This window comes from Lissotriton vulgaris, chromosome 5 (assembly GCF_964263255.1).
Source record: "Lissotriton vulgaris chromosome 5, aLisVul1.2, whole genome shotgun sequence".
Lineage (NCBI taxonomy): Eukaryota > Metazoa > Chordata > Amphibia > Caudata > Salamandridae > Lissotriton > Lissotriton vulgaris.
This window is the reverse complement of record NC_141693.1, coordinates 115,905,912-115,920,762: the sequence shown is the minus strand read 5'-3', so window position 1 is coordinate 115,920,762 and position 14,851 is coordinate 115,905,912. Positions and strand designations below refer to the sequence as shown.

Below are 14,851 nucleotides of genomic sequence, written 5' to 3'. Positions count from 1 at the left end.
AACCGAATAGGCATCACGTGATATTTAGAACTGCATACTTTCTGTAGCCTTAGGAATGTTTTTCCCATATTCACCAAGAGCTCAGAAAACCTTACTCTAGTTTAGGAAAGAGCTGAAGAGCTCCCCCCCTCACCCCCCATAAAGAACACTATACCACAACACAGTAGCATTCCCCCTCTGCTCTCAGAGCCCAGCTTTCCTTCCAGTTACTCGTTGACTGTATTATTTCCTTTGACCCAATACTGCGCTCTGCTAACTTTCAGCTTGTTTTGCACAAAACAAATATCCCAAATTTGTACACACTGTATTGTTGGAAGCAATACAGTTGCATTCTCTCAACATCCAAAAAAAAGATTTTTGAACAGTTTTAAGCCCACCAAGGGGTTCAGAGAGCTTTAAGCCCATCAAAAGACCAAAAGCCCTAACGTTTCGTGTTGTTTCAATGACATAAAGACTGCAACAACACTGCATTTTGAGGCGTTAAAATAAATATATATATGGCATTGGGCATCAAAAGATAGAGCAGTTTTTGTTACCATATTTTCTGCCAAACATATAAAGGACTCAATGATTAGGTACAGAGGGTTTGAGCAAGCAGGGGACAGACTACTAGAACTTTTGTGAAGAATTGGGCTTACTCCAAGCATGAACGTAAAGTTATCATGTGGTACCATTTTTACATGTGTTTCTTGAAATGTCTGCAGCTACCCTAACACCACTGATAAACAGATAATCCTCCCAATTGCTTTTTTACTAGTGGTTTACTTTGTGCCTTTTCATTACAGGACCCAATTGTCAAACTAACATTAATGAGTGTGCTTCTAACCCGTGCCTGAATCAGGGAACCTGCATTGATGACGTGGCAGGGTACAACTGTAACTGCCTGCTGCCGTATACTGGTAAGGATGGAGCGTCAACTGAGGGCAGTGTTGGTGCTAATATGCTGAGGACATGAGGTTACTTACCAGGCCTAAGTGATATTCACAAATACACCCAGGAACACACACTTGCAGCTGGTCTCTGAATGCAAATATAGGGTTTGCAGCATAAGGGATGGTCTGACCCTGCTATTCCCATAGGTCCTTCCATGAATTTGAAACCAGGAGGCATGCTTACACCTCTTTGGATTTCATTCGCTCTAATGAGCCACATGGGGAGGAACTGGTGTAGCAGACCGTGTGTTGGGTCTTTCACAAAATTGTGATGGGTTTAATATCTCCTCCCAACTTTAGAGAAGAAATGCTAGTTTGTACACCAAAGCTCCTGACTTACAAAAGCAGTGATGTACTCGTACCTGCAATGTAGACGGGGCATTTTTCTCACCCGCCCGCATTGAGCTTTTTTCAGGAAATTCATGAACCTAGGCCGGTGAACATGCATGGGAAGTGAGTTAGTTACTTTTTTGTAATATTGCAGTCATTTTGTAGCTCATAACTACTATTGCCAGATTACTCCATGTCCTTAAGGGACACTATGCGCAGGACTGACCTTTTCTTTTTACAACCAGCTGCATGCCAGATGTTGCAGATTGTGTTCACATCAATTGGCCTCAGCTGCCACTTTACCATCATTTATGAAAGGAAAGCCCAGGACTGGCTTTGCTGGTGACTTCAAGTCATGTTTTTTATTTTATTTGATTGTTTTTGCTTTCCTATAGTACTCGATGCAGCTTGGTCACTGATTCAATCATATTGTTTCTCTACATATAATTCTCATCTCTAAAACCACACAATATCTTCTTTATCTAGTTAGGAACCCTTTTGCTGAATCTCGCGCGGGGTCAGGTGTGTGTGACTGAGGCCATGAATCCTATCAAACAAAAAAGAGCTTTTGAGTCAAGCATCTTATTCTGAGCTGACAAGTGGCCTCATACCATGTCTAAAATCTTTAGCTCTCCAAACCTTTTTTCTCCATCAACGCTTTTCTTTCTGCGACTTAAAGTTTACGTTTCCCATAAGCAGTATGGACCTACAAATTGCATCATGGAGCGTGCAGTCGGTAAAGCCTTGACTGGCTAAAAATGAAACACATGACATGGAGCGACTAGGCAGCTATGTGAGACAGATCAAGTTGGTGTCCTTAGCTTTTCATGCAAAATATGCAGGATTGCAAACATTAAAAAAGCAGAACCCCCGCGACCGATTAGGAAGTATCAGAACGCGTTGTGCATATTTCAGCAATGGAATAACATTTTCCATAGCGCAGAGAGACTCTTTTTTCCCCGCAAATGATGCAAACTGTTATTCAAGAAAACACATAGCGATAGGGTGTTAAAGTTTTATGTTAGGGAGGAGAAGCAAACTGGCCCATTCGCTGACACTACATTTTGGAAAAATACACATCAGATCATTGGAATAACAGCCTGGAGATTGTGGCGGGCTGGGAATAGCGGCTGACCCGGTTGTGAGGCTCACTTCCTGCCTCCTCTCGCAGAATGGCAACATATGCACAATTGCAGGAAGCTGTGTCGAGTTTCCTGTCTCTGCTGGTTACCATAGAAACCAGTAGAGTAAAAAAAAAAAGTAACTGGAAAAATCACAGAAGGCCTCCTTAGAAGATAACAGCTGAGAAGTAGCATACATTTCCTCATTTCTTTTATCCCTTTCACTGTATTTGTAAACACAAGAGCTATACATCGGTTCCTTCTCATGTTCCGTAACATAGTTTAACATAGATGTTGGTTCTATGCTCGTTAAGGTTAAATAAGGCAAGTCCAACTGTGCTTTTTACTGTCTCTTTGCATGTATGAACAGTATTATTTTAACATTTATGCAGGGACATGCATCAAAAGAAAAACCAGTCGCAAACGGGCAGATTCTCAGAATCTGTCCCTTTGCGACCAGTATTTCTGCATTTTGGATGCAACATCCCAAATGCAAAAATCGCAATTTAAGTAATCTCTAAATTGCAATTGCATTTAAAGAATCACAAATTGAGATTCCTTACATGCAATGCATTAAAGTAAAATAGTAGTGATTTCGCTAATAGGAGTAGCAAATTACCATCAATTTGTACTTGATGGTAAAGTGCATTTTTCAAAGTTCCATTTTACACACACACACATGCCCTTGGGGCAAGTGTGTGTGCAAGATGTACTCGCATGCAGATTTCATGGGTGCAACAGGGTGTCCTTTTGACACCCTTGCATCCTTGAAATTGCATGAGCAATTTGCGAGTAAATATTGGGTATTCGCAAATTGTGAATGCAATTCCCATTAATTTCTGTGGGCCTCTAGGCCCATAGGAATGAATGGGAAGACATAAATTGCGAGTCACAATTAAGGAATGTTTAGAAATCGCTATTTTTATTTTTGCGATTTCTACATGCAAAGGCTTTTGTGATTCCTTAATTGCGATTCCTTAATAATCACAATTAAGGAATCGCAAAAGTTTACCTTGATGCATGTACCCGATGATCTTTACATTACCTGCTTTTAAGCCACATTTACAAGGGGGTGTTTTCTGTTTACTTATATGGTCGGTAAATCAATGTACCGCTCATCGTCACAAACTAAAGCATTGGTGGGAAGTTTAATTAATGCCATGAGCGTCCTACAGAGGAGCCCGACACTAAAACACAACTAGGATTTTTGGACAGATCCCTTGCAGATCAGAAATACGGAAAACCCATCTTGTCACCATTTGAACATTAGCTTGGCTTTCTGTGTGGCCACTCCCAAGACGATTATACAGGTTGACTTTTCATTGCAGGTCCCACATGCGGGGAGGTCTTGGCTCCATGCTCCGATAACCCATGCAAAAACGGAGGCGAATGCCGGGAATCTGATGATTATGAGAGCTTCTCCTGCTCCTGTCCTGCTGGCTGGCAAGGTATTGTGAGAGTTATTTACTGAATGGGGCTGTTTCCCAAAAGTGCATCAAAGAGTGAGTGCATGTGTGCCTCTTCGTGCAGATCATGTATGTAGATCATATATGCTATTGTATGTGTATGGGTTACTTAAGATTTTTGCTCTAAAACGACTGTGTCTCTTACTTGCAGTACGTTTTTGCTCTTGGCGAAATTTTGTTTCACAGCCTACAGGATTTTTCTCCTTCTCCAAACCTTTACCCACTTTTCTAAAAAGGCTGGGGTATATGGCTGTCTTGTAAGAACTCTGGTATGTTTTACAGTCTCAGGTCAGGATGAGAAGGTGGTGCACCTATGTGGAAAGGCCTTTTTTCAACGTCACCTAAGTGGAAAGGCCTTTTCCTTGGTCTGCTAAACCTATTGTTAACGAAGCTTTAAAATATACATAGGGTGGGCCTTGGCTCTACCTAGTGGAATATTACTTTCTAACCGCATGTTGGCGGCTGGTTATATCAGTCCAATCCTATTGTTGAAAAACACTGAATCATTACATACTATAATCCTTTATATCATAGATGCATTGTATACAGAATGCTATCTTTTTTTCCCCTTTCATTCCGGCCTCCTTTTTAAAAACGTTTTTGCAGGGCTCAAAATGCAAGCTATATCTATTGGCTTTGCCAACGCTTGTTCTTGAAAGTAGCCCTTCCTCAAAGTAATATCACATTGTTTCATATGCTAAAAAAATATTACCTTAACTGCTTCAGGATTACATATTTGGATTATTGCATAATCTATTGTTTTTAATTGGGGAACAGACATGAGCTCTAGAAGTAGTTCAGCGTTGAAGAAAACCTGCCTCGGTCTAATGTTTTTTTGCAGACAATGTAATTTTTTTACACTGTTTCTTCTGTGGGATTTATGGAGAACCCTGCAATCTTCATGAGTTTTTCTTGCGTGCATGAAAATTACGCGACTGAAAGCGTTAACGTGGAGTGCTCAGCAAATTCTGCATATGATTTTCTTGAAGATGGAGGTGAATGCTGCTGCTGAACAGTGGCCCCTTGTTTCGGCCACTGCATAATCTGCAAGGGACTCAGATGAAAGAGATTCCTGTGTCAAGTAATCGGATAGCTTAAAGCATTCCTTTGGAAATTCAGTCGCTCCTTAATCCTGAATAGACTTTCGGTACCAGTTGTCTGCTGCACTAATGTCTGTCTGGTCCTTCCCTTGTTGAATACATGCCTGTCCTGAACATTGATGCTTTATAGCAAGCTGAATGCTAACTCAAGCTACCCTTTTCTCATTGTCCTTAGGCCAAACATGTGAGATTGATATCAACGAATGTGTCAAAAGTCCCTGCAGGAATGGCGCGGCGTGTCAGAACACAGATGGGAGCTACCGGTGCAACTGCAAAGCTGGCTACTCTGGCCGCCATTGCGAGACGGACATAGATGACTGTCTGCCAAGTGAGTGGTCACTTTTAAAAAGTAATAGTGGTTAATTTACAATTGTGCAAAGAGGGATTGATGCAAAAAAGATGCTGGAATAATGTGGACCACAAATTGTGGTTCCTGGATCTCTTTTAAAGGGTGCCATAAATCAATGTTTAGACTGGCATTGGCCTGTGACACAAGTGTTTGAGTTGATGAATTGTCAAACAGACTATGTCTTTGCCAGGGGAGCCTTTTAACTTGTCAACAGGCTTTAGTATGTTACTGGATTAGTTGTTTTGCAGTGGCTTCTAGTTGGCGTGAGACTCAATTTCATTGTTTGTGCATTGCCCAGATGTCCTGCTAGTCTCGCAGTCCTACATTTCCTGTATCCACATTAAAATATGGCATGCCCCACTCAGAGCTACTGAAAACAAGCCTACATGGCCATCTCAATGTCACAAACTTTACAGTGGTTGCAGGCATTTTGGTGAACTGGATACAGAGCTCCAGATGTTGCTTCCATCTCTGTACCATGAGATCAAAAACAAGGGCTTGCTCAATTTGGGCCGCTGGTTGCAAGTGGAGCCCACCGGAACTTATTTGTGGGGACTGGTACTTACTTTCCCTTATAGGACTTAGACCCAGAGCAAGAAGGAGAAAAACACAAAAGGAGGAAGAGAAAGAAGCAAAAAGCAATCACAAATGGAAACATCAGGGATGAAAAAGAGGCATGAGGTTAGGGTCACAGCTTTGCAGCCTTGGTATTGAGCAATACCAACATTCGTCAGTGCCGGGTGAGGGGCTTCTGACGAAAAGTTTGGGACTAGGCACTTATTATTTTTACAGATTGAATACTGGGGAACACATCAAGATCTGGCCCATTTCGTTTGGTTTCTGAGAGCATGGTGTACTGTTGACGCCCTTCATTCAGTGGCTTTATACTTTGTGCATGCTGTAAACCCTAATGCATTTTGAGGCCCTCCCTCTGGTTGTCTGTCCTAATGAGCTAGATTGCAGGGAATCGGTGTGGTGTCTGCATTGATTTGAAATCTTGACTTCATGTTGTTTGTTGACCTGTTTCAGATCCTTGTCACAGTGGCGGTTCGTGCTCTGATGGCATCAACGCGTTCTTTTGCAACTGCCTCGCCGGGTTCCGCGGGCCCAAGTGTGAGGAGGACATCAACGAGTGTGCCAGCAACCCTTGCAAAAATGGAGCCAACTGCACCGACTGCGTGAATAGCTACACATGCACCTGCCCATCAGGGTTCAGCGGGATTCATTGTGAAAACAACACCCCTGACTGCACTGAGAGGTACAAAGTTACACATCTGTTCTTTCAAAGCCATACACCTCAAGCACATAGGGTAAGCCACTTTTCTACCAGCCAAACCAGTTCAGATTTGGAATATGTAGGCGTCACATATGGAGCCTACAAGGGCCTCGCCTTGCAGTTTTACAAGACTTGTGTTCACGTACAACAAACCACAACACAAACCACAATCTGAGATTCATTCGCAGAGTGTGCATTTACTATTGTGAGGGTTGAGGGGGAAAATAGACCTCTGAACAGTGGATAACTTTGAACGGGTCCAGATGTTTGTGGGATAAGCATGGCAAGCACTACAATTCTTGGGTAATCATGTGGGCGAGGAGAGAGTTTAGAGAGTTTACATTTACAGATGTGCATGTGTGGTTCTGTAATGATTCCCTCTACAGCTTGTCAAAAATAGTACGCCCATTCCTTTCCATCTCTTCACACATGCCACAACGTTTCCTTGGATGGGTATAGAACTTATTAGATAACCACTGGCAGAGAATGCTGAAAAGTGGAAAAGTCATGGGTTTAATTGTCAAAGTTTTCATAGAAACTTGCCTTTAAAACAAAAATGGAAAAGGCGTTGAAACATGCACAGGTCAGACACCCCAAAAATACACAATACAAGGGTTGGGATAGTAGAATTAGATCTTCTCCCAGAAGAGCATGGGAGAAATGGTGGAATAACATATTAATGGTCAAGGTATCTTACTGGTAACAAAAATATAATTTTGGTTCATTTGAAAAGAGCTTTATTAAGAAACAATATGGGAGCAGTAATTCCACTTTACAGTGTACTGGGAAAAATGTTTATTATATTCTGTTCCTTAGTATAAACTACATTATATCGTCAACACCTATAAATATGTATTCATTTAATGTGAAACCTAAGTTAGAAATACTTCTTCAAAAAGAATGTTCTGGTCAGTTTTGTCACCAAGGCAGAGTTGGAAAGTTGTGTCAAACAAGATAATTTGGGAATAGTGAGAAAATGAATGCAAGGTATGGAGGGCTCTAATTTAGGAAGAAAGACTAAAAGAGTGTAATGTTGCTATTGTCCAAAATGTAGAACTATAAATCCTTGTAAGGAAGTCATAGACCAGAGCATGTTTAGACTTGGTTATTGATCAGCCACCAGCCTTTCCATCATAAGTGATGAGCCCTCAAGCACATCCTCCATAAAGGTCCACATTGGCAGTTCCTTCATGCCCTGTAATGTAGGTTTCAGTAAGGAAGCCACTGCATTTCATAGCTGGTTAAACCAATTGGGCATCATAGGGGTGGGGGGCTGGACTTGGGCTCCATTCTGTAATAATGCTTTGAAGATGCCATGGCTAACAGCGCTAACAGGCCTGCATTACTCTGGTTTCAGCTCTTGCTTCAATGGTGGCACTTGCATCGATGGCATTAACACGTTCACCTGCCGTTGCCCAGCTGGCTTCATAGGAAGTTACTGTGAGCATGACGTCAACGAGTGTGACTCCAAGCCGTGTCTGAATGGTGGGACTTGCCAGGACAGCTATGGGACCTATAAATGCACCTGTCCCCAGGGTTACACCGGCCTGAACTGCCAGGTAGGCATGCATATAATGGACTGTAACTTACTAAAGGACACGCACTCTTCCCTTTCACCCATTGGTCCACTCAATGGAGAAGCCAATAAATGAATTGTTGTTCCTAAATCTCCTGTGACTATGGAAGAAGTGCCTACTTTCTGTAGCATTTCCTATGTATTACTGCTGTTTTTATATCTACAGCTTGCCAGGTCTGGTGAGGTTGTGCTCTTCATAGCACCCATATACTAACACAAATGTGCAATGTGATTGTTCTCCCTCCAGAATCTCGTGCGCTGGTGTGATTCCTCCCCTTGCAAGCATGGAGGCAAGTGCTGGCAAACTAACAACCTGTACCGCTGCGAGTGCAACAGCGGCTGGACTGGGCTCTACTGCGACGTGCCCAGCGTGTCCTGCGAGGTAGCTGCTAAACAGCAAGGTAAATAAAGTGTGACTCTAATAGCCAGGGCTGAGGTTTGCAGCCTTTGCTTGAATCACACAATCAACCCTCTTGGTGGATACTATGCTGAATATTGTGTGTGTGATCACATGCGTGCCATGGAGCGTCATACTAGCGAGCTTCTAATTCAACCAAACTATTCCCCTAGCCAAGGAAACTCTAGAGTCTAGCAGTTACTTTTTCTTTGCATTTAGAATATTGAAAAGAGTGCTAGACATTGATGGAATCACCAATGACTCAAATAATTGTTCTCTATTCTACTTTGTGGATATTATAATATTCCTTCCATCTATAAAGTTTGCTTGTACACAATTGGATGTGAGGGCTGCTAATCCTTTAGTGATCCTCTGTGTTTCTTAGCCGCTAACCATTCTTTCCAATTCTAGGAGTCGACGTTGCCAATCTGTGCAGGAACTCTGGCCTTTGCGAAGACACGGGCAACACTCACCACTGCCGGTGCCAAGCCGGGTACACCGGGAGCTACTGCGAGGAGCAAGTCGACGAATGCTCACCCAACCCTTGCCAGAATGGCGCCACTTGCACAGACTATCTCGGAGGTTATTCTTGTGAGGTAAGACATTACCCTACTTTCACAAGCTGATGAAATTAGTAGGTAAAGAAAGGTACTACTGTGATCCTTCTTCATTCAGATGGGATGGTAGTGAAACAGTGGTCCAGGCACCAAAGTGGTTATTATGTTCATGCTATAGAAATACCATTAATAGCTTGGAAGATATCTGAACATTTGAAATACTCAGGCAACTCATAATCAAGAGCAATGCATATCATTAAATATCCCACTATCCACCTTAATACCTATCCTTGGTATTGATCATATTTTAAATGTCCAAGTCTAAACCATGTCACATCAGATCACAGAAATGTTAAACTTTAAAATGCAAGCCTTTTCATTGAAATCCAAAGGTTTTCGAACCATAAGGCGTTTAACGTGATTGTGGTGTATTAAATAAAATTGAATTTGTAGCTGCAATGCATTATGACTTTTCATTTTGCACACTGTTCATGCTTCCAATATAAAGAAAGCTTAACCATAACATGCTTCTTTGCGTTGTCTTGTTACAGTGTGTACCTGGCTATCACGGGATTAACTGCTCACAGGAGATCAATGAATGCCAGTCTCACCCCTGCCAGAACGGAGGAACCTGCATCGACCTCGTCAATACCTACAAATGCTCCTGTCCCAGAGGAACACAAGGTAATTTTGAATATCCAAGGCAGTATTATGCATGCAGACCTGGGGGCTTTGCTGCAAGTGTCATTGCTGGTCGCCATGTTTACTTAGTATCACCAGCAGGGAAAGGATACGTGTTAAAATCACTGGCGACTAGGTCAAGTGCCCTTACGACATTGGTAAAAGCATAAGCCTAACACAGCCTTACAAAGCACACACTTTGGTGCATTGCCATACCTAGTCCAGTGTGTGGAAGCTGGCCAACTGTGAGTATTAGGGTTTGTCGAAAAATAACCATTCCAGTGCTACTTCTGCTCCCTTCGTCTGGGCTTCTCTTGTTTTTTTTACTGCCGGCTGCGCGAAGCTGAACAAAGGATTTTAAAGTGGGTGAAGGAGGACCAGGAAGAGGTTGAATTGTAGCAAGCCTAGATACGCTTGGAGGATCCTTGTCTGCCATCAATAGCCATCTTTTGGAATATGCCTCTGTGTAGTTCTGTACTCTACTATTAAAGGTACATGGCAGTGTAAATCATAACAACAGTTCATTTTACCCAACCTTGCATCTCAAACTATCACCAGTCATGGTCATTCTGGAATGTAGCTGTGTTTGATGACGACACCAGGTGTTTTCGAGGTGTATTGTGACATCATTCACTGGATTTCACATACCACACTGTGGTCTCCATCACTAAAATGTATGTCACTTTGAAAGAATAGAACATACAATGTGTGACACTTTTGTTTGTATGTCCCTTCTTAACATTAGGGGTGCACTGTGAAATCAATGTCGACGACTGCAATCCTTTCTTCGATCCCATCAACCATGAGCCGAAATGCTTTAACAATGGCAAGTGTGTTGACCGGGTTGGGGGTTACAATTGCAATTGCCCACCTGGCTTCGTTGGCGAGCGCTGTGAAGGAGATGTCAACGAATGCCTGTCCAACCCATGCGACCCCCGAGGAACTCAGAACTGCATTCAGCTGGTTAATGATTACAGGTGCGAGTGTCGACATGGATATTCTGGTAAGCAGAGCTTATTTCTGCATTATGCCATGCATTCTACACTTTTCTGGCCAGTTCCCTTTAATAATCATCTCATTTTTATCCAGGACGACGCTGCAACACAGTGGTTGATGGATGCAAGGGCAAGCCATGTAAAAATGGTGGAACATGTTCTGTCGCGAGTAACACGGATCGCGGATTCATCTGTAAATGCCCACCTGTAAGTAGCTACATTTCAGTGTCCAGTAATATTAAAGAAATGCCACTGTAGAGGTTTAAGATCTTCGGGGGTTGCAAGGTGTATGCACTTAAAAATTTACTTCCTGGGCTATATGTGTTGTGCCCTCAAGTTTCATCTCTATGATGAGGCCCAGAGAGGATAAAGCACGTCCGAGATAGATTGTCTACCTGTTCAGAGGGGACAGGATGTGACCACTAGTTCCCAGTATACCACATTTACTGCATAGCTGTTCAGTGCTACATCAAAATGTATGCAGTTGCCACCTGGGCAACTATCTCCTTTTATAATCCCAGTTCTGTCGACATGGTTTAGAAAACAAATACTACATTTCTGACCTGTGGAACTTTGGAAGGGTGTAGGCATGGGCGTCCGCAGGGGGTTGGGGGGGAAGGGGGCAAGGAGGAGCACTTGCCCCCCCTGGAGCGCCCCTCCTTGCCCCCCCTGTGGACGCCCATGCACACTGAGTGCATAAAGAGAGTGGCAGAGCACATAGAGGGACAGGGGGCACTACACACACACTGAGTGCGTAATGAGAGTGGCAGAGCACAGAGAGGGACATGGGGCACTTCGCACCCACTGTGAGTGTGCACAGAGAGTAGCAGAGCACAGAGAGGAAGAGGGGGCTCTTCACACACACACTGAGTGCGTAAAGAGAGTGGCAGAGCACATAGAGGGACAGGGGGCACTACACACACACTGAGTGCGTAATGAGAGTGGCAGAGCACAGAGAGGGACATGGGGCACTTCGCACCCACTGTGAGTGTGCACAGAGAGTAGCAGAGCACAGAGAGGAAGAGGGGGCTCTTCACACACACTGAGTGCGTAAAGAGAGTGGCAGAGCACAGAGAGGAAGAGGGCGCTCTTCACACACACTGAGTGCGTAAAGAGAGTGGCAGAGCACATAGAGCGACAGGGGGCACTACACACACACTGAGGGGCACATGCATCAAGCATTTTTGGAGTCGCAAACGGTGCGATTCCTTAAAATCGGCCGTTTGCGATTCCAAAAATGCTTTTTGGGATGCATCATTGTTTTTTGTTCAAAATCGCTAATTTTGCGATTTTGGAAAATGCGATTGCATTTAAGGAATCGCAATCGGGAGTTTGATGCATGTGGGGGTGAGTGCGTAATGAGAGTGGCAGAGCACAGAGAGGGACATGGGGCACTTCACACCCACTGTGAGTGTGCACAGAGAGTAGCAGAGCACAGAGAGGGAGAGAGGGCCCTTCACACACACTGAGTGCGTAAAGAGAGTGGCAGAGCACAGAGAGGGACGGGGGCTCTTTACACACACTGAGTGCGTAATGAGAGTGGGAGAGCACAGAGAGGGACAGGGGGCACTTCACACACACTGAGTGCGTAATGAGAGTGGCAGAGCACAGAGAGGCACAGGGGCACTACACACACACAGTGAGTGCGTAATGAGAGTGGCAGAGCATAGAGAGGGACAGGGGGCATGTCACACCCACTGTGAGTGTGCACAGAGAGTAGCAGAGCACATAGAGGATGAGTGGGTTCTTCACACACACACAGTGATGGGCATAGAAAGTGCGTGGCAGAGCACAGAAAGGGTGAGGGGGCTCTACACACATGCATTGCGTGGGCACAGAGAGCGGCAGAGCACTGAGAGGGGGCACTTCACACATGGTGAGTGGGGACAGGGAGTGGCACAGCATAGAGAGCAAGATGAGGCACTTTACACACAGTGAGTTGGCACAGAGGGAGATGGGTCATTTCACATGTACGGGGAGTTGGCACAGCAAGTGGGTAACTATTGAAAGGGAGATGGGGCCCTTCACACACTCAGTGAGCTGGCACTGAGAGTGGAAGAGAGGGAGAGGGGTCACTTAACACACTCACGTGAGTTGGCACAAGGAGTCCCAGCAAGTTGGAGGGGCCACTTCACACACTCTGTGAGTGGGCACAGAGAATGGCAGAGCAAAGAGAATGAGAGGAGACATTTCACGTACACTAAGTGTGGACACATAGAGTGACAAAGCACAGAGAGGGAGAGGGGCACTTCACACACACAGTGAGTTGGCACAGACAGTGGCAGGGCACAGAGTGGTAGAGGGGGCTCTTCACACACACAGTGAGTGGGCACAGAGAGCGGCAGAACATAGAGAATAGAGTGGGCACTTCACACACACTGTGAGTGGGCACAGAGAGTGGCAGGGCACAGAAAGGGAGAGGGGCGTTTCACACACACAGTCAGTTGGCACAGACAGTGGCAGGGCACAGATTGGTAGAGGGGGCTCTTCACACACACAGTGAGTGGGGACAGAGCGGCAGAGCACAAAGAAGGAGAGGGGGTATTTCACACAGATATTGAGTGGGCACATAGAGTTAAAGCTCAGAGAGATGGAGAGGGGGCACTTTACACATGGTGAGTGGGGACCGAGAGTGGCATAGCACAGAGGGAGATGGGTCATTTTACATGTACAATAAGTTGGCACAGCAAGTGGGTGACCACTGAGGGGAAGATGGGACACTTAACACACTAATTGAGTTGGCACAGAGAGAGGCAGAGAGGTAGATTGGTCACTTCACAAACTCAGTGAGTTGGCACAGGGAGTGGCAGAGAGTGCGAGGGTTCGTGTCACACACACACACAGTGACTGGGCACAGAGAGTGGCAGAACACAGAGAGGGAGAGGGGGAGCAGGGCAACACGGGCACCAGGTGGGAGAGTAGGATCAAGGCAACACTGACACCAGCAGGGCAACACTGACAACGGGAGGGAGGGGGGGCAAGGCAACATGGACAATAGGAAGGAGGGTGGGGGTAAAACAACACTAACAATGGGAGGGAGGTGGAAGCAAGGCAACGGAGACAAAGGGAGAGAGTGTGGGGGCAAGGAAACTGAGAAAACAGGAGAAGGGTGGGGGCAAGGAAGTAGAGACAACAGGAGAGAGGGTGGGGACAAGCCAACACTGACAACTGGAGCAAGGGTGAGGGCAAGGCAGTGGAGACAGCGGGAGGGTGACGTCAAGGCAACACAAACAACAGGAGGGAGGAAGGGGACAAGGCAACACAATTAGCAGGAAGTGGGGAAAGAGAGACCGGGAAGTAGGGAGGAAGGAAGATGAGAGAGTAAGTGGAGGGTGGTGGGGGTTGAGGGTCTAGGTGACAGAGAGCAGCTTCAGAGAACTCGCCAGTGAAGACAGCGGGTCCAAAGGAGAAAGAACCAGGCCAGACAGAGTAGGTCCAGGCAGTGTGCAAGGAGGCAGGCTCGGTGGGTCCGGAAGAGGGACAGGGCAGGCAGACCAGCTCCAGAGAAGGGCGAACAGAACCGGACCAGGGCGAACAGACCTGGACCAGCAGATCACTCTGAGCAGGGAGATGGTGTGATACACAATCAGAATGTAATGTTAAGCTTTTGGGGTGCCAGCGGGTGTGGGTTTTAGGGTGGCAGGGAGTAATTTTAAGGTTCAGGGTGGGTTAGAGATTGGGGTGCCAGGGGGATCATTTTATGGTTCAGGGTGGGTATGGTTTTTGGGGTGCCAGGGGGGTAATTTCAGGGTTCAGGGCGGGTATGGGTTTTGGGGTGCAAGGGGGGAGATTTTAGGGTTCAGGGCGGGTATGAGTTTTGGGGGGCAGGGGTAATTTTAGGGTTCAGGATGAGTATGAATTTTGGGGTGTTTAGGGGTACTTTTAGGGACCAGGACAGGTATGGATTTTGGGGTGCCACAAAAGAAAGAGATGGTTGTAGCACAACAACCCTATGGTGTATGAGATCATATGCAGCCTGCTTCCTGCCCCCCATGGCTCCTCCTGTGCCTCAGTGTTTCTTGTGCCCCACCTGGCACACATCATGTCGGAGGATGGTGATGACTTTAACAT

At 45.3% G+C, this 14,851-nt stretch overlaps 1 protein-coding gene across 1 annotated transcript in view; it reads left to right on the top strand.

Moving 5' to 3' along the window:
• The window catches only part of NOTCH1 (notch receptor 1), a 98,277-nt gene that overhangs the window by 69,615 nt on the left and 13,811 nt on the right, over nucleotides 1-14,851 (top strand). The window contains exons 15-24 of the mRNA XM_086921036.1: nucleotides 786-899; nucleotides 3,712-3,831; nucleotides 5,125-5,277; nucleotides 6,328-6,556; nucleotides 7,932-8,133; nucleotides 8,398-8,551; nucleotides 8,959-9,143; nucleotides 9,656-9,788; nucleotides 10,531-10,788; nucleotides 10,875-10,987. Coding sequence (XP_086777162.1) covers nucleotides 786-899; nucleotides 3,712-3,831; nucleotides 5,125-5,277; nucleotides 6,328-6,556; nucleotides 7,932-8,133; nucleotides 8,398-8,551; nucleotides 8,959-9,143; nucleotides 9,656-9,788; nucleotides 10,531-10,788; nucleotides 10,875-10,987 — 1,661 coding nt within the window. The remainder of the gene's footprint in view (nucleotides 1-785; nucleotides 900-3,711; nucleotides 3,832-5,124; nucleotides 5,278-6,327; nucleotides 6,557-7,931; nucleotides 8,134-8,397; nucleotides 8,552-8,958; nucleotides 9,144-9,655; nucleotides 9,789-10,530; nucleotides 10,789-10,874; nucleotides 10,988-14,851) is intronic.